Source organism: Aptenodytes forsteri, unplaced genomic scaffold (assembly GCF_000699145.1).
Source record: "Aptenodytes forsteri isolate BGI_AS27 unplaced genomic scaffold, ASM69914v1 Scaffold227, whole genome shotgun sequence".
In the NCBI taxonomy this organism is placed as follows: domain Eukaryota; kingdom Metazoa; phylum Chordata; class Aves; order Sphenisciformes; family Spheniscidae; genus Aptenodytes; species Aptenodytes forsteri.
The window spans coordinates 552,701-570,714 of record NW_008795365.1 but is presented as its reverse complement, the minus strand read 5'-3'; the positions used below and the strand labels follow the sequence as shown (position 1 = coordinate 570,714).

At 42.9% G+C, this 18,014-nt stretch overlaps 1 protein-coding gene across 2 annotated transcripts in view; it reads right to left on the bottom strand.

The window, feature by feature from the left end:
• The window catches only part of AFF1 (AF4/FMR2 family member 1), a 124,262-nt gene that overhangs the window by 21,675 nt on the left and 84,573 nt on the right, over positions 1-18,014 (bottom strand). For both annotated transcript variants that reach the window (XM_009280220.2, XM_009280221.2), the window contains 6 exons: positions 10,182-10,226; positions 7,323-7,409; positions 6,500-6,536; positions 6,069-6,120; positions 970-1,024; positions 801-838 (listed from right to left, as the gene is read on the bottom strand). In XM_009280220.2, the coding sequence (XP_009278495.1) occupies positions 801-838; positions 970-1,024; positions 6,069-6,120; positions 6,500-6,536; positions 7,323-7,409; positions 10,182-10,226 (314 nt within the window). The remainder of the gene's footprint in view (positions 1-800; positions 839-969; positions 1,025-6,068; positions 6,121-6,499; positions 6,537-7,322; positions 7,410-10,181; positions 10,227-18,014) is intronic.

The following is an 18,014-nucleotide window of genomic DNA, read 5'->3' as shown; positions in this document are numbered from 1 at the left end:
TTCTTTTTACTGTTTCCCATGTCAGTATCAACACATTTGTATGATTTGGAGGCAAGCTCCTTGCTGATCCAGACTGATAGAGTGAGAACACTCTATTTCAAGAACTTGCAGAGACGCAGATCATGCCAAGAATTGGCATGCCCTTCTGCAAGTCTGACTTTGCAGACCATTACTCTGTGCTTGAAGAACATAGATATCAAGCCAAAAATGTATGTCAGTGCTCTCCCATAGGAAAAATTCTGGGCTTCTCCACCTTTCTTCCTCTAATGCTGGCACGTGGCTGTTCAGTCTACCTTGAATATTGCTTCTGACTAACAATACATGGCAGGAACTGCTTACAATCAGCTGCCTTATCAGGAGGAGCTGAAACAGCCTCAATGAGTCTACCTAACCCTCTTCTGTTCTCCACCCGCTTGGCTGTTTTGGGCTTCCTTCTGAACTAAAACGGGACTCACACCTCACCCATCACTACTACAACTGAAAATCCCATTAGCTCCAATGTGATCTACATATACACTGGTGGAGGGGAAGAAGAGAAAAGGAGGGAACAGTTGGGGAAATACAGTTCTGGTTCACAGGCAAAATCCAGCATGCCTGGATTATTCATTTCTAATTGGAGCTTTCTGTAAAACCCCACACAACTAAAGCCAATTTTCAACAGCAGCTTCAGGCAGCTAGAAACCAAAGCCTGTATCTACAAGAGAAACCAGGAACCCTTGCCCATCTACCCCATATATAAAAAGTAGTTTTGTTTTTCCTCTTTATTTGGTCTAGCTAGTAGTTTGGGAACAAACCTGTACCTTGGAGGAGCAAGTGAAGAAGGTGGCTTTTCAACAACCTGTTTTGTTCACAAAAACAAAGAGGAGAGGGGGAAGAAAGGTTAGCTTAAGGAATTCAGAACAATGCAACAAGTCGTGATGATTTAAAGGGATGTCTGTGTGCCTAGTGTATAAAACATCTAAAACTGACTTGGTCGTCACCACTCTCTTCACTATCACTGAGCTGCAGGTCGTCCTGGAGCATTCTGAAAGACAACCAGAAGATAAATATCAGCCAAGGCAGACACATTTTCAAGCAGCAGACACTGAAAAATACTTGGTTTGTGCTTGCCAAAACAAACAAACCTCCCACATCCTTTTTGAACATTCGGCATGCTCAATCTGCTAAACCCTGTCATTACCTGAATGAATGATAAAATGATAACACACAACCTAGGCATTTTACTGTGCTTTCCAACTGATCTCAGGACATTTTGCAATGGAGGTCAGTATCATTGGCTGCCATCTACAGACAACAAAGATGAAGTTCTGTGAGGGGAATGCTCCTCAGCAACGGTTACTTAGCACACTAACAGAACAGGGCAGGGTGGAAGAAGTCTGATCCTTGTACAGCAAGAAACTAGCAAGCTATTAGCCTACGCTGGCTCCCCAAGGGGCAGAAAGCACTGTCTTTGCACCAGAAGCTGTGCAATGTTCATGCTCTCTGCTCCCAGGGGCTGCGAATATTTCTTCTGTCACAGGGGTTCTCTTTTTGCTGCTGAAGTCTTCTATCACACATACGTAAGTAAATGCTGAGGTCAAGCCTATCTCCTATTTCTTCTCTACACAATGAGCTTCATGCTCCTGCACATCTCACCAATAACCGTAACATCGAGCAGTTCAGATACTCAAAGCAGTTTACAAGTGGGGAGGCACGAACTCTATTTTACTATTGCTAGAAAGCAGGCTGCCTGCAAATGTTTCCAAAAGCGTAATTTAGTCCTCCGCCTGCAGGTGGTAACTACTGTTTGCAATTTCAATGCATTACCGAGGTCCTCAAAAGGCTGGAGGGGGAAGGATTTGTGGGGAGGGACCCAAAGTTCTCCAAAATTGTTATCCCCCTCTTTGGGAATCATGCAGGCATCCCAAAAGGAGTTGGAAAACAGACAGGCAAAACTCTTGCTATTCAAAAGTGGAGCAATTCAAATCTTGAAACTAGCTGGAGACCGACTCCTCAACCCAGAGAATTACGCAAGTGTAATTCCAAAAATGGGATAAAAAGCTTGGGAACTGAGACAGGGATTTTAATCAATCAGGTCAAAACTCTCTTTATTTCAACCTCATTTCAAACTAAGGTCTCTCTGTGAGAAATTTTTCTCATGCCCAAATAAGAAAAATAAGCTTCCAACCCCTCATGACAACACACTTTATAGCACGAAAACAAATATGAAAGATCCCCAGTGAACCACATCACCTTGGAAAAGTGGGGAGAGAGTTAGTGTTCCTGATACTTGCTAGGAAAAGGAAAACTACACAAACCTTCACACTCTTTCAAGCCTTCATGTCAAATTATGAACAAAGCGAAAAAGATTTACGGCTGTGGTTCACCTCTAATGACCCTGAGCAGTTTACTTTTATGATTGTGTGACAAAAGAAGAGTACAAACCTTGAATAAAAAAGTGATTCCATTATTTAAACACTATCCCCACTAGCTAGACAAATTATTTTACTCTCATACCAAAGCAGTTGACATGCATGGAGATACTTTCATTGAAATAGGACCATGTTTACTGCCGAAGCTGGTCACGATCTCACAACGAACAATTCCACAAACCAGAAGTGATGAATCTGCTCTTGTCCACAGAGCAGGACAGCATGAAGAAACCCCAAAGGTCTCCTATGTCTACCAGTACAGAGCCAATCCCTCCCGCACAGGTGATGCCTCCTGCAAAGGTACTGACCACACAGTCCCCAAGTACCTCTCACTGATGCAGAAGAGGTTCTCAGTGCCACAAGGGCTCTGTCTGATTATACTCGAAGACCTATGTGCTTTCTTTGTTCAGGCATTTTGACTTTGCCATTCCCCTGTGACTATCCTCCTCCATCTCCCAGCCTCTATTGCCTTATTTCCTCACACACCTCGGTTGAAATCACCTCTTGCTTCTTCTTTTAGAGTAAACACTGAAAGGAAGCGCTGTGAGACACCACCTTGGAAAACGAGGCCCCTGAATTTCCTACAGAAGGCAAACGGCACGCAGTCTGCAGCAATCCTGCACACACCAACTTTGGATATGTGGGCTAGAGCCGAAGCTCACTGCCAGTCCACTGAGACACAAAAAGGAAAAAAGAAGAATAGCAACAATACAGCCACTCTTCACACTTCTGGGCAGTTTGGCCAAATGTCTACTGGCATCTCAATGAATTCTTTTTATTTTTTTTCCAACCCATTAGGGGAAGTAGTCCTTCAAAGGTGATAATGAACAAACTTCCTGGGATGCTGAAAAGTTCTGAAAGTGTTTTCATTTTTTTGTTTTGTTTTGCTTTAAGAATTGTGGACTACAGATGCATTTCCTTTAGAGGTAAGAGGATAATGCAAGGAAACACTACCTAGATCTTCTTTTAAATCTGATTTAACTGTTTGTACTAAAAAGGACTGCCTTTTTCACCTGAGCTGCTGGTAGATAAAATGCATCAGCATAAAAGAACATTGCAACTACTTAAGTTCAATTTAGGATCAAGGAAGAACACTAAAACTTTAAATGAGTCATAATTCTGCAAGGATAGACAAAGCCAGTTTCCCCAAAACAAGGTTTCAACAAATTGTTAAATAGCCTACTCAAAGAAAATAAATCTGCTTTAATAATTTTAATGCTTTAATTAGCTCAGGAGTTAATAGATGCCAAGTTTTCACTTGCAGGACCTGTTCATTTGCAGCTTATATATACACCATCAATCTCCCTGTAAAGCTATTTAAAAAGAGCTCTTTTAGTGAGAGGAGCAGCACTAAAATTAATACCGCTTGCCAAACCACCCCACTGAAAGCACAGGCTGGTGCCTCTCGGCCAGCCAGGTTAAAGATGCATCACCAAGAATGAGCTTGGCATCTGCCCTTTTAAAAGAAGGGCTACTTCCATTCCAGCACAGCCAGGTGCTAACTTCGGGGCTGTATTCAAGAATGAAAGCCATCTGGGAAACCCTTGCATGCTCTGTAAAGCTGAATGCTTAATTTGGGCGCACAGATGCACCGGGATTTCAACCTCTAATTAACCAGCACAAATGCTGTTTGTTTTCAGGCAGCTACACTTTGTAACGCTAGCTACTCTAGGCAGCTGAATGTTCAGACAGTCACGTGCGCTTCGAACAGCAAAGAAAGCAAGCCCTGTTGTGCAAATGAAAATAAAAACAAAACAAAAAAGAAGGGATGCATCAGTTCAAAGGAAAGATGTAGAGGAAGTCCTTGGGCAAATCTCGCTTGACACCATTTTGGACGTAAACCTAAGCCACCCTGTTCCTCCTGCTTCAACTGCTTTCGTCGATTGTGGGTACGCATGTCCCTGGTAGATGAGCACTGGCTCTGAAGTGCCCGCAAGGACGTGGAGCAGAGAGGGGATATTGGCTAAGGACAGAGCTACGTACCATGCCAAATTTACAATTCTGGACCTTTGGGCTAAGAAAGGAGAATTTTCAGATTCTTGTCTACAGTAAAAGTCTCTTTTCTCTCTGCTGCCTGGACAACCGACTAAAGTGCTAGAGGGATTTTTACAAGCAGCTGAGAAGAGTTGAAATAAAGACGATGGTTGTAAGGTATCTGAGGAGAAAGGCAGAGCCTGGAGCAGTTGAAACTAGTATTTTTAATAGTGCAATGAAAATTTCCAGAAGTGGTTCAGGAGGAGCAAACTGGGGTGGAGGAAGGAGGAGCAAAATAAAGAATGGATTAAGGGAGTAGTTGACTACTCAGCAAGACACTATCCCACGCTCCCAGCCAGCAAGGGCTCCTCTGCATGATGCTGGAACAGTACAAAAAGGGTTGTTTTAACAATGTTACAGAGCTTGGGTGCAAAATTCTACAATCTCAACCAAGATGGAGAGATGCTCTTCCTCTTACTTGTGACTATTCCAGTTTTGGGGTGGTTTTTTAATTAAATTGTTCATGATAAGAAAAAGGAAAACAAGTGGAGTAAGCTTTGTAGTCTGTAGTTTGCAGCCTTCCATGGAACAACATATCATGGAGTAACATGAGATCTTTATATATCACATGAACTAATAGGCATTTAATGGTTTGGCAATTGCCTTGCACACAGACCCCTTAGCCTTCCAGACATGGAAAGATTTCTATTTGTTACTCAGGGCTCAGGATCTACCAATGCTGACATCTGGCCAGGTTAATCCTGAAAGACTAACGTCAGCCCACACAAAACTACTTTCAAGCAATTTCTGTAATTAACAGATAACCACTTTCACCTACAGGGACAGTACCAAGTTATTTTATCCACCAACTTAAAATTTTCTATTGGAACGATTCATTTATTAGTTGGTGCTCCTTCCTAGCCTTGTAAAACTTTTGTAGTGATTATGCATAAAATCTTACACTGCAACTCAAATTCTAAGAAGCTTTCTTCTGAGAGAAAACATAACATGATAGAGAAAAGAATAAATATATAAAAGAGAAGTAGAAGTATATAAATACTATTAAAAAAGCTATAGAAATTTCATCTTCACCCCACTTTGCAACTAGCTAACATTATTAGAATATACTTTGAGGTTTTTAGAAAGTCCACATGAAAATTTTGTTTGTTTGTTTGAAATAAAAATAAAATTAAGGCAACACTTTTTAGAAAACTCTTCCTTGGGCAACTGCAGAAAGTTATACCATACGATTGCTTTAAAATTTCACCCCTAGTTTTCACAGTTTTCATAGCTGTAGCTTTACTAGCCCTCACAGGCTTCAAAACAACATGCAGAATAGATCAGATTCAGTTTGTATCCCTTATAATTTATGTCAGTTGAATGCATTATTAGTAGTTTGAATAGCACTAAGTGTGACAAGATGTTTAGTAGCCACAGATTAAGAGCAAAAAACCTTCAATCTGGCACATTAATAGTTGGGTTTTTTTTCTTCAGCTTTGTTTTGTTTTTAACACAGTCATCATAAACATGAAACAGCAATGTTTCTGTTGGTGAAAATTCCCTGCACTGAAATTTTCTGAGAAAAATCATAATCTTTGGAATCAAGTAAACCAAATTATAATTCATTCCAGGTTCTTTTAAGTAGCTGCACAGTAGAGATGGGAACTGAGTCCGGTTACTTACGATGTTCTTGGCTGAGAACTAGGCAACGTTTTTGAAGGTGCGTCATACTGTTCTGTAAATCAAAAATGAATCAGTTGGTTTTATTTTCCTCACTTGTAGCATATTTTACCCTATGGTCTCTGAGCATCAGATTAGAAAGTCACTTTCTTCCAGGACATAATTGTTTTCCACTGAGATTATTCATCACTCTAAATGCGGTTTCCTAACGAAATACTGTTTGTTCTCTGCTGAACTGCTGCCTTAATTTCTAGGTAATGAATGTATACAACCTCATAAGCATTTTCTAAATTCATCACTGTTCAACAAAGCACAGGAAATTGTGCTCCTTAATCAATGTAAACATTTTATGTTCTCCTCAACGTATAACACACAACACACAAAACTGTCTGTCAATACGCACATAACAGTGTTTTCTTTGGATTTCTACTTACTCTGATTCTGTGCTACAGATCCAACATGCTGCGATTCCTAGAAAGAAAGGACAAAGTGCAAATTGAGAATAAAATAAATCAGCTCTCTCTTAATAGCAGCATATCGATGATTTTTTTCCACATGTTACTTACTGTAATAAATACTTTGACTAACTTGTCAAAGTATGACTTTCAAGTGTCCAATAGTCTAAGCTGGCCTGACATAGCTTAGCATGGACAGAAATGATATGTGCTACTGCCACCAAAAATATGTGTTGCTAGCACATTAGTGGTATGTGCATTTTTGAAGAAATATTTTTAAAAAATTTATAAGAGCTGCCAAACCCTTCTGTTTAACACAGTCAGCAAATATTTTTGTTGATAATAAAAATAAAACGTTTTTTGTGCTGCAACAGATGAGATGCTTAAAATGTTTCTGAAAAGCAGTCACATTTGAAGCCCACGATTATAACAAATAATGTTTGTTATTATTGAAACATTATTCATTCATCCCCCCCCGGCTCAAACATCTTAACAACTCTAAAAATACAAAGCTTGCTTAAAAAATAAAAAAGAGGAAAGAGAATTATGCTACCATATAGCCCACTCAAAAACAATTACTCAGAAGCACAATCTGATCTAATTCTCAGTAAAACGATGCGTTGCAAGCAGCTGTTATACAACTCGAGATCCACTGTGCTTTAATTTATCTGACTTCTAAAGATAATCTCTCCTAACAGCCTTTAGCTATGAAAGGGGGACAAAATCAGATGAAAACACATGCAAGAGCCGGAAAGCTCTCTTCTAATTTATCAAAAGCCCTGGCAGAAAGAGGGTGTTTTACCTTTGTTGGGAACGGAAATTTGGAAGGCTCTGCTGTACTAGGCGTATGAATAGCTGTCAGGGGAGGTGGCCATGAGTGGGTCATTTCCTGGAAAGAGATTGAGAGAAGCAGCTTACAGTATTTTTGCTGATACATGCAGGTGAAGTTTTATGCTTAAGAGATTCATATGGATCTACCAGAAAAGTCCTTGTCAACCCGATCGTAAACCTGAGACATGGTACTGCAGTGAGAAGCCCTCCTTTGAGCACAGCAGCCAGACCATGGTGAGGACTTGCTCCTTTTCTGCAAGCATACTTGCATTGCCCAAGTAACAGCAATCTCAGCGAAGCTTGTGGAGAGTTAAGTACTTACAGTGTTTGCAGGATTAGGCCTCAGCCTTACAGCTATCACAGTTAATAAAGGGAAAAGTAAATAAAACCCGTATATGAGTAGTTCTGGGGTTTTTCAAAGCGCAGGACTTTCCTATTACGGAAGTTCTTATATCCCCTTACAGCAACAACACTCCTAAAGGCTTTTCATAACTTGAGGAGGTCAGCCAGAGAGCTCTGACTGCCAGCCGTTCCCCATGCTATTCTGTCTGAAACACTGGCTTTTGCTCTGACTGACTGAGATGTCTGTCGCAAAGCTCTGGGACATGGTTTCAAACCAGAGAAAGAGACCACCCAATGTGCTATGTCTTTAGAATCCTTCTGCCCTGTTCCCCTGCCCTTACTCTCACCCACCATCACTACCAGCTACTGGCTTCTTGGGCTCAGCCATAGTCCAGGTGAAAGCAGAGCACAAACACCACAGCCATGGGATAGGGTTCGGCAGGCAAGATCAACCTCCAACCTGCCTCGTCTGGCACCACAGCTGGGCCCAGACGAGTGTGCTAAAGCCTTGGCTTGCACTGCAATGAACACACATGAAAAGCCTAGCACAGAAAAGGATCTTTGTCTTGAACATACGCTAAAATACTTTAATGGAGGCTAATCTAGACGAGGCCTTTGGGGAAGTTGGGGCTCAGAAATTCAGAACCACCTTGTTGAAATCGCACAAGACAGACTTTTCTTGGCTCCTGATCCTCAAGTTTTAAATCCTGAAGAGTGTAATAGTCGCTCCAAGAAGTAAGTGAATTGATATGGCCTGCCACCCTCACTACCTTTCCAGGAATAGTTATCTTGGGATTTCCCCCTCCAGCCCAACATCACCTCTGCACTCAAGGTGTGCACCCACCATCTCCATCCAGAGTGGCTGTCATGACAATTGTTCCCTGCCAACTTCCTGAAGAAAGCAGCATGCAGAGTAACACAATATTGGCACTTTGCTCACTCAGAAAATTAGGAATTATGTTCATGCTGAACACATCTCATGACGAGCATGCACCACACGCAGCTTGCTCAGGGGATTAAAAGAAATTAATGAGGAACGTGTCAGTGCAAAGTACATTTTTGTACTTTTGGCACCAAATAGACTGAAGTGTGAAAATCTCTACTGTGTTGTAATTTACAAGTGCCATTTTTTCATCAAGGCACAAATATGAAAGTTCAGAAGTGTCCCTAGTTTCCTTTTATCTATTATCTATATATAGAATATATAGATATAGATATATATAGAGAGATATATATATCTATTCCTGTTATCTATTAGGAATAACATGAAATGCAAAGATTTACAGGGAATGAAACCACATTGCTGTAAGCAGGGATCAGAGCAATCTACAAGGGTTTCTGTGCAAGAACTAGAAGCAGCTTACAACTAACCAGGGTAACTATTTGATTGCATTGTTACCACCCTTGCCTTCTCCTTTCTCCCCTCCCACTGTTCAGTTCATTGCTTACTTCACTCACTAGCTGTGCGATCTTTCAATACATGATAAACTCCTCAATATACTGCACTACACTTCTTCATGTATTTGTACACGCTTCCCTGTGGTTGCTACAAAAATAGTGTTATGCATTACTAACAGGCAAGAAAACAGGATGTCTCATGAAACACAAAAGGGTGCAGTACTTCCAGGCGGAGTATTTGTGCTGCAACACCAACCAGCACACAGCAGCTAGTGACCACCTGTGCACCACTACCTTTCAGCTAAAACGCTGTCCCAACAACAGCTTCTTGAGAGCAATAAAGGCATCAGGATTTTGCAACCTGAAGCAACAGTGAGGGAAGTGAATCACAGAAACCAAACACCTCCGTTAGGACTTCAGTGTCTCAGAATAGCATTTGACATCAAAGAACTGTCTTCTCAGTATCAGCATGACCGGCTTGCAGATCACAGTGCATTTTCACACTGTGCACAGTGAATGGGTGACACGTACTCAGACCCAGCTACTAGGAGCCTGCGCACTGCTCTGACACAAGGTTACAGAGACAGTTTTGCATCAGAGCTGGCTTAGCTTTGCACAAATGCACTAGAATTACAGTGAAGGAGAAGCAGCCCAGCAGCAGTGTCGTGCGCAGGTGGGTGAGATGGACACAGGTGCATGCTCCCGTTCAGGGCCACGCTGCTGGGGCTGGCAGCACGGACAGGAAGCATCATGTCCAGCGCCTTTGGAGGAAGTGTGCTCAGTAATGGCAACCCCCTGACTTGACAAAGGAGCAGCTCTGGCTGTTTCGGATGACTTGTCAGTCTTGCTCTTGGACTGCACCAGACTGTATTAAACCTACATACTGATAGAAAGACTGGTATTACAACTCCAGCTGTATCCAAAGCTAACTTTTACCTTTACTTCTCCACAGTGTACCCCAAAACACACTTTTAGTGATTGCAACGTCTGCTGACAGAACAGAAGCAGAGCGATATTTTTTCCCCACACACTACTTTAATGCATGCAAAATATAAGCAAACACAGAGGTCTATTATTTAAGAGCACCTACCTTCAAAATTTCTTCAATGGAGTGGACATCACTGGGGAAGGTTTGCTACAACAAAAAAGAGGGAAGCAGCATGAGTTTGTTTTGTCTTTACCAACTGACATGAGAAAAAACAGATGCACTCATCAAACATTTGCTTACCAACGGTTCTATAAACTTCATGGAAGTCCATTAATAATAAAATGCTACTAAGAATTAAAAGCCCGATCAGAAGGGCAGTTAATAATGCACTTCTACAAAGCCTGTTGTTTTCAAGTCTTTAGTAGAAGATGTATTCTAAGAAATGTGAGAAAGAAGGAAAGTGTCTCCAAACAGCATCTCTTGAGGAAATAACATAAAGAGAAACAGAGCTCATTAAACAATGGTGCTCATTCAGCTGACAGGATTCCTCTTGTTTCATGACTTGCGTTCTTCTATGCACCCATGTGCACTCAGCAGAAAAGAAGCCAGTATAAAGCCCTAAGCTTGGAGAAGGCAAAAGTAGAGGTGGTTTTAACTGGAGGAATCATGCACCAGGGCCTTGAATGCCAGCTCTTGGACTCATGGGAACATCAACTGCCATTAAAAAATAGAAAAGCAATACAATTGTAACTTGTGCAGTTCAGAATAAAACCTTGAATGTACCACCAGGTAGGAGCAACATGGTGATTCCTGGAAAAGCCTGCAGATGACCTGGATCTGGATCGAGGAACTGCCCCTGTGCCTCCCCCACCTGTTTTGCTGGAGCCCAGGCAGTGACCACCACATACTCGCCTGGCAGGGCAACGCAAGCATGGTGAGGACCTCTGAAGGGAGGCCAGCTCCCTGGTGGTGCCCTGGCACTCCACCAGCGCTACCTGAAGGGGACCAGGAAACAGCCGTGGCAGCGCCTGCAGCTGCCTTCAACCAGGCTCACAAGCCCAGGCACGACGAAGCTCTGGGGAAGAGTACAATGCAAAAGCAATGCTAATATTTGCCAGTTATATAACAAACAGCAGACATTGCAGCTTGTACAAACATGTAAATCTGCTTTTAATGTATCAGCAAAACCACTTAGTGGCTCCTGGCAGGACACCCCCCTGCACACATGCGACACCATGCATTGGTAGCATGGGTATTGCTGGGCAAGGCAGGGACTGGGACAAGCGCAGCAAACACCTCCTGCTCCCCAGGCATGTGGGGATGAGGGTAACCACACAGCCAGGGTGAGTGGCAATGCCCCCTGAGAGAGCCCACCTGCCCCATGCCCAGGCTCTGCACGGCAGGAGAGGATGCAGCAGCAGTGCCCTCCTTCCAGCGCTGCCGGCAGCACTAGGTGCTGAGGATGCTCTGTAGCAGGACCCATGCTGCTTCCACACACTGACCCGCTGCCCACCCATGGGGAACACCACTTCACTTCAACAGATCGGCTTCTCATCTACTAGTAAGGCATGTGTTTTGAAAGTACCTGTCATTTACACATCCTTTCCTAACTGATATCATTAAAGGAAATTGAAATGAAAAACAACCTAAGAGCTGAGTAGTTATAATGAGCAAACTGCATCCAAGACCAGCTTCTTGCCTATTAACAAGAGACTCAATGGAAATGTCCAGCAATCGGCGTAATTGCTGAAAGAGAAAGGCCAGGAAGGTGTTCCTCGTGTCAAAGGAAGAGGGCAGTGAGCTACAGTGCCAGATCAGAAGGATCTTCCCCAGAACAAGGTAAAAACAGCAATGCAAGCAAACACTTTATTAAAGTCAAAAAGCATCGTCCTTAGCACTCTCACAGAAAGGTCACTCATCTGCTTCCCATATGCTGCACTATTTACATTGGAGGGAGAAGAGAAGATGAGGAATCTCTTTTCCCTGCAACCTCATTTGTCTGTGTCTACATAAAGCTGTCATCGAGGCAGTGCTCATTTGACAAAGATTTGACTTTTCTTCAGAAAATCACGCACGGATAGCTGCTTCTGACCTTACTCACCCCGAGACAAATGGAAGCTGAGGCATGGCCAGATGAGTCACACAAATGAAAGCAAGGGGCTGGGATCTAGCAAGGCTTGCAGAAACGTCCCGCAGGAGACAGGAGGAGGGGAGAGGGAGAGCAAACAGCAGGGAACTTCTACCATGTGGCAAGAGATTGGGATGCTCACGGTGCCAAAAAGGGATCCCTCTTTTCCTCTTTTTCTTCCCAGCAAGCTTAACCTGGTAGCTCAACCACCTAATTTACTTCTTGATTTAATAAGTGGTGAACAGCAGACGCAGAAACTTGCATCTTGCTGTACAGAAAAGCAGCATTCAACTAGCAGATTGCTTCAGAAAGCTCCTGAAATACCCCATGAGAGCACCACAGTAAAAACCCTTCCCACAAAACAGGTAGGGAATCAAGATCCTGCCTGGATGAAGTATTCAAAAACTCTCTCTACAATGGATCGATTGCAACAAATCAAAATCAGTTTGCTTCCCCCATTCCAGAAACTTAAGTTTTATGAGGTCATAACCGATGACAAAAGTGGAATTCAATTAACCTGAGAATCATAGAATATCTGCAACAGCCAGTTTGGACCTCTTATCCTTGCCAAACAACTCACACCCCTTCCTGAAGTTCTTTCAGCTAAGCCTGAAGAGGCTTTGAAATTGATACAAGTTTACATACAATGAGTATTTATAGTGCAATTGTCAGGAGGATTTATCGTAACCCCGAAGGGCACTGTTCAGTTACTGTCTGCTGTTCTTCACAGGTCCAGTGGATTAGCAGAAACCACTTTCTTCTTTGTGGCACAAAATTTAAAGGAAAGCAAACACATGACACTGAACAAGTACTGCAGAAGTCTGCATCAGCAGCACAAGGACCTCTATTTTTGTTTTTTAAAGACACAAGGTTTAAGTACATGCCCTCCAAGATATGTGCAGCTCTGGAGCTACAGAACATAAGGTATCAGGGATGCTCAGGATTGCTTTCATCTTTGGCTAGCAGTTTACTCCCAGAGCCACTAAGTTAGGACACACTAGGAAGCTCGTGCCCCTGCTGGAGACTATCCCTGAAGAGTATGGGTTTTCAGGCATCTTTAATCTCTCTTCTGCTATCCTGCTGCACCCTAAGACTGAAAAACTGAATGACATTTTCACCAGCAGTAAAATGTGCAATGAGCAGACAAAACTGCTACCCACAAATGGACTTGCAACACCCGTATCAAATACATGGTGAAACGTTTGCTCTAGAGAGTAAAATCACAGACTGTTCAGGACATGCACAGAAGATTTCTTTTCAGTGCTAAAACCACAACAAAACTGGTCACAGCCATTTGACAGCACCAGGGAACCCTCCTGTCTCTCAGGTAGGACTGCGACTGTCATTTTTACCACAAGGCTGCAGCCCCTCGCAGTCCCTGTGCCCCAAACCTGCTGGCCCTGGAGAAGGGCGGGCACACACCCTTTCCCTCAGTCCCAGCTGCAGTGCCCAAGGACTCATCTTTTACAAAGCTATGCATCCAGCGCCTGAAGGAGCTGAGCTTTTCTGCATGCTGAATAATTTTTTGCCCATTCACATCTCGGCTGTGTTTCTGCCTGTAAACTACCATTAAACCACAATTCCACCCAGCAGCAAGGGCTGTCCTTGCCAGTTTTAAGAGAAGAGTTTAGGGACAAGGAGAAATACAATGTTGCTTGAAGAAGAGTTAAAAAGCCCTAAAGCCAAAGAAATCACTGAAATGAGATCAGCTCCACTGAGGACTGTGGATGTAGAAGATCAAATATTACATGTTGCTGTCTATCCCCGCTAGCAGTTTTTTACAGCCTTTACAGGGAACTGTAACGCACTCCCCACAGACAGCTCGATTTAAGCCCTGTGCATATTTGCTGGCTGACACTGACATCTGCACGATCTCCAGCTAGGATTTCCTCATGCCACATTCATGCTCACTGTCAGTTTGGGAATGACACAGACGCCTCTGAGTGCCACTCACAAAACGTTTTGATGGCCCAGGTCAAGCGCAGTCACAGGACATCCAGAACTGTTGGGTCGCTGGGTTTTTGTTTTGGTTTTGCTTTTTAATGCCAACGTTCCCATCCAAACTGATGCTGTGCTTTGACAACAGCCACCCCCCTCAGCAATAATACTAATTTATGTTCCAAAAAGTCTGTTTTTGCTCAAGCGAAGGCCCAACTCTCAGTGATCTTGCAGCCTCCAAAAAGATCTGCAGGGCAGCATGCTTCTCCATTTACCATCTCCCCCAGCAGAAGGCACCGCCAGAGCCAGATGCGCATGTCCAGCCGCAAGCGGGTACTCACATCTGACCCAAGACTCCAGCCCAGTTCCTCTACTGATGCAGGCCCACAGACTCTGGAGAGATTAAATAAATGGATGTAACTCGGAAAGAAATCTTGTTCAGAAAGACAGAAAACTACTTTAATAAGAGAGCAGGCAGAAGAAACTGCCACCTTTGTAATTTGCAGTGCTTATCCACAAAAATCCCAGGGATCAGCTAGACACACTGTGCAACATGGTTCATGCCTGTTACGTGACCAATAATTTAAGGGACAAATTCAAATTTGTACTCATATGTTAACATATGATGGGAGCAGAATCTGGACTGATTAATTTCCATAATAAGTTTTGCAAGGCTAATTTAATAGATTACTTCCTCACTTGCAAGCTTAACAAGCAAAGAGAAAAGTTTAAAAAGGTCATCAAGACAAAATCAAGTATCTCTTTGATGAGGATTCACAGACTTAATTGACATAACAGACATTTCACAATGTCAAAGATAAATTTGGTTTTGAGGTTTTTGGAACAAAAAGCTGGATAAACATAAAGCCAAAGCCATGAAATAAATTTTGACTACCGAAAAATGCAGACACTACCATTAATATGACTTTTAAGCCTCTCTCAGTTACTAAAGAACAAGCAACATGCTATTAAAATGGTGAGACACCACCACATTCTCTCCTTTTTATAATTTTGCAATATATACATTTTTCCAATTCATCAACCTGCGCAACTTCCTGATGAAGGCCAAGTAATATTTTGCAAAGACATATCCTCTCAAGGTTAACAAAAGACAGTGCTACGAGGCAATATGCCTGAAGTGCTGTTAACTATAGCTGAAGTTGTCTGAAAAGGACTTCACTCAAACCTTTTGGTTCAACATAACTTCAACATAATAGCTCAGACCAGCATGACCTAAATCCCATATCCACTCTCTCCCTTTGGTAGTTGCACAAAATAACCCACTTCCTTTTTCCTCACTACTAGTGACCTCAGCCAAGAAGAAAACTCTGTGCAGATACCTGTGAAACTTTAAATAAAATAAAAAAAGAGGTACCATATATTTTCAGGGTTTTTTTTGGGGGTGTGTGTGTTTTGATTTGGGTTTTTTTTGACAAAGAAGTTGTGCACTTTCATTTAGCATCTACTGTAGGTACACCACTTTGGAAACCGCCGATATATGCAAGTGCATTGCCCAGATAATGATGTGGGGAAGAACATGCAATTCAGAGTCATTTCAGACAGCGCTACTATACTTATTTTCCTTCTGGGAAAATGCAGTTGAGGAAGTTACTTCAGAGAGATTAATTGATGAATTCCTACAAATTCCAGCAACTCCCTTTCTGCTCACTTACACACACAGAGCACAACATAATAATGTATCCAGAAAGCCAATGTATGGTTACAGAAAGCAAAAATGTATATAAATACCACATGCTTGGGTGATAAATTTTAATGCAGTTTCTTTACCAGAGTAATAAAGACATTAATGCTTTCACTTTACCAGAGCATAAACAACTCAAAGGCTAGAGACCTGCAGGAATTACCATCTACACGATAACCTACTGCAGCTGACCAGATAAAGAGTATTTTGTTTTGCTCTATAGCATCAAGCTTCCTCTGAGGAAGTTAAATGTTTGTCTCCTGTACCATAATGCATTCAATCACATGAAAAGTAGCTTTCCTTATGCTAGAGGAGGTGAAAAGAAGCAGAGTTAACAGTTAAAGCATCTATTAGAAATTTGGCTGTGAAAGATTTTGTGTGATCCCCTCCCCATATGTACCAGGGTAGCACACGATCTGCTGATTTGACTATGCAATGGGATTTACCCTTGCCCATTAAAAGTCAAAAAAATCAGCCACTGAAGGATTCAGTACTACTTCACTCCTGAGCTGAAAAGGACTTCAGGATTGGGGCCAATATAATTTCAAGCATCTACACAAACATAAGAAGCCCTAGAAGTTACATGAGGAACTAATCTGCCTTTACTACAACAGGCTTGCAAAAATGCACAGGTGCACATACCCACAAAAGAAGAGAGGGAGTTCTTAATTTAGAAAACAATTTAAAATCTGCTCAGGCACTCAATTCAGGCTGCATAGCAACTGTGTGACGAAACTCTCAGAAATACCTCCAAGTCCTCTCTTCGCGAGCAATTCCAAAAAACCACACACTTTCATGAGCACAAAGCTCTGCTCATGCCCCAAGCCTTGCACAGCTCTGTTAGACACGCTAAAGAGAGATGAACGAGAAAATCAGGGTAATAAGAATCACCCAAAACCAGACTAAACTGCTTGAGGAACCACCTGGTACACAAATAAGATGCCCCACTGGCCATGATAATATGTGGGCCGGACACCCAGCCTTCAACCAGAAGCGGTGCAGTGCCCCAACCAGGGAGTAACACAAGAACGGGCCAGCATCAACCCTCGCGGTGCTGCACTCTTTTCCTGCTGACGCAGTTACACCGCTAGACTGTCACAGCAGGAGGGACCAGCAGCCTGCTCCTCGGTCTCAGCATGATGGCTAGAGGGGGAAGGGGAAAACAAGAGAGACGTTGAAAGGATCCTTGCAGAAGTCCAGCTTTCTCCTCTCTGGCACAACACAGTCAACACTGGCCAAAGCTGGGAAACTCACAAACTGGGCATCTTCATAAAAATAAGGTTTTGCCACAGACACTACAAGGAATAAGCAGTGCTTTTTTTGCTAATGAGAATGGGGTTGAAGAGCTTCTAAGGTTGCTTCTTTTTTTAAAAGCTATTCCATTAAAAATTACAGCACACATTTTTATCCCACTCTGCCACATGTGCCAAATGGAGCTGAAGGACCGGACGCACCGTATGGCTCTCATGCGTGGAAGCGGGGGGCTGAAGCTTTCTCCCTGGTTTTTAAATAGCTTGCCTCGTCAGGAGGCTGTGGCAGAATAGTTTCAAGCAGGCTGTCAAAAAAATCGTCTCCAAGGGAGAGTTAGCCATGCATTATTTCAGAAGTCACCGAGTGGCACTGCTGAGATGTGAGGGCTCAAACAAGGCCAGCGGCGGTAACAGCGTATAGATTGTGCAAAGGCGAGGACAGGAGGTCTGGAAGGACATATTAACTGGAACAGATACGGGCTGCCTTTCAGGCAAGCATTAAGGTGTTGCAGACCTTTCTGTTCCTCCTCATCTCAGTAATTTCCACCCGACTGCTTATTTCTACTTATTTGCATGCCTCTGCTGTCACAGCCCATTTAGAACTGCCCCTCTGACATCCTGCTCACAAACAAGTCCCATGCTCCTCAGCCTCCTTCATCTCAGGTGAAACCGGTGCCTGTAGATACCCAGGTGGCATAGGTGAAGAACAGCTAACAGCATGCGTGCGTTTCATATTCTGCCTGGTATCTCCTCCTAATGGAAATGGATTTGCAATGTGTGTGTGTAGCTCAAGTATGCCAGCTATTGCTCTTTGCCTGATTTCAGACTAAATTATTAGCGCTGAGAAAACCCAAGCGAGCAGCGCAGCAAGGATGAGAAAAGCCAATTACGAGTTCCATGCCCTTCATTGTGTTGTCAGTTCTCTTTGTTTCCTAATGAGAGCTTTGCCACTGCAACTATCAGCAGAGAAGGTCACC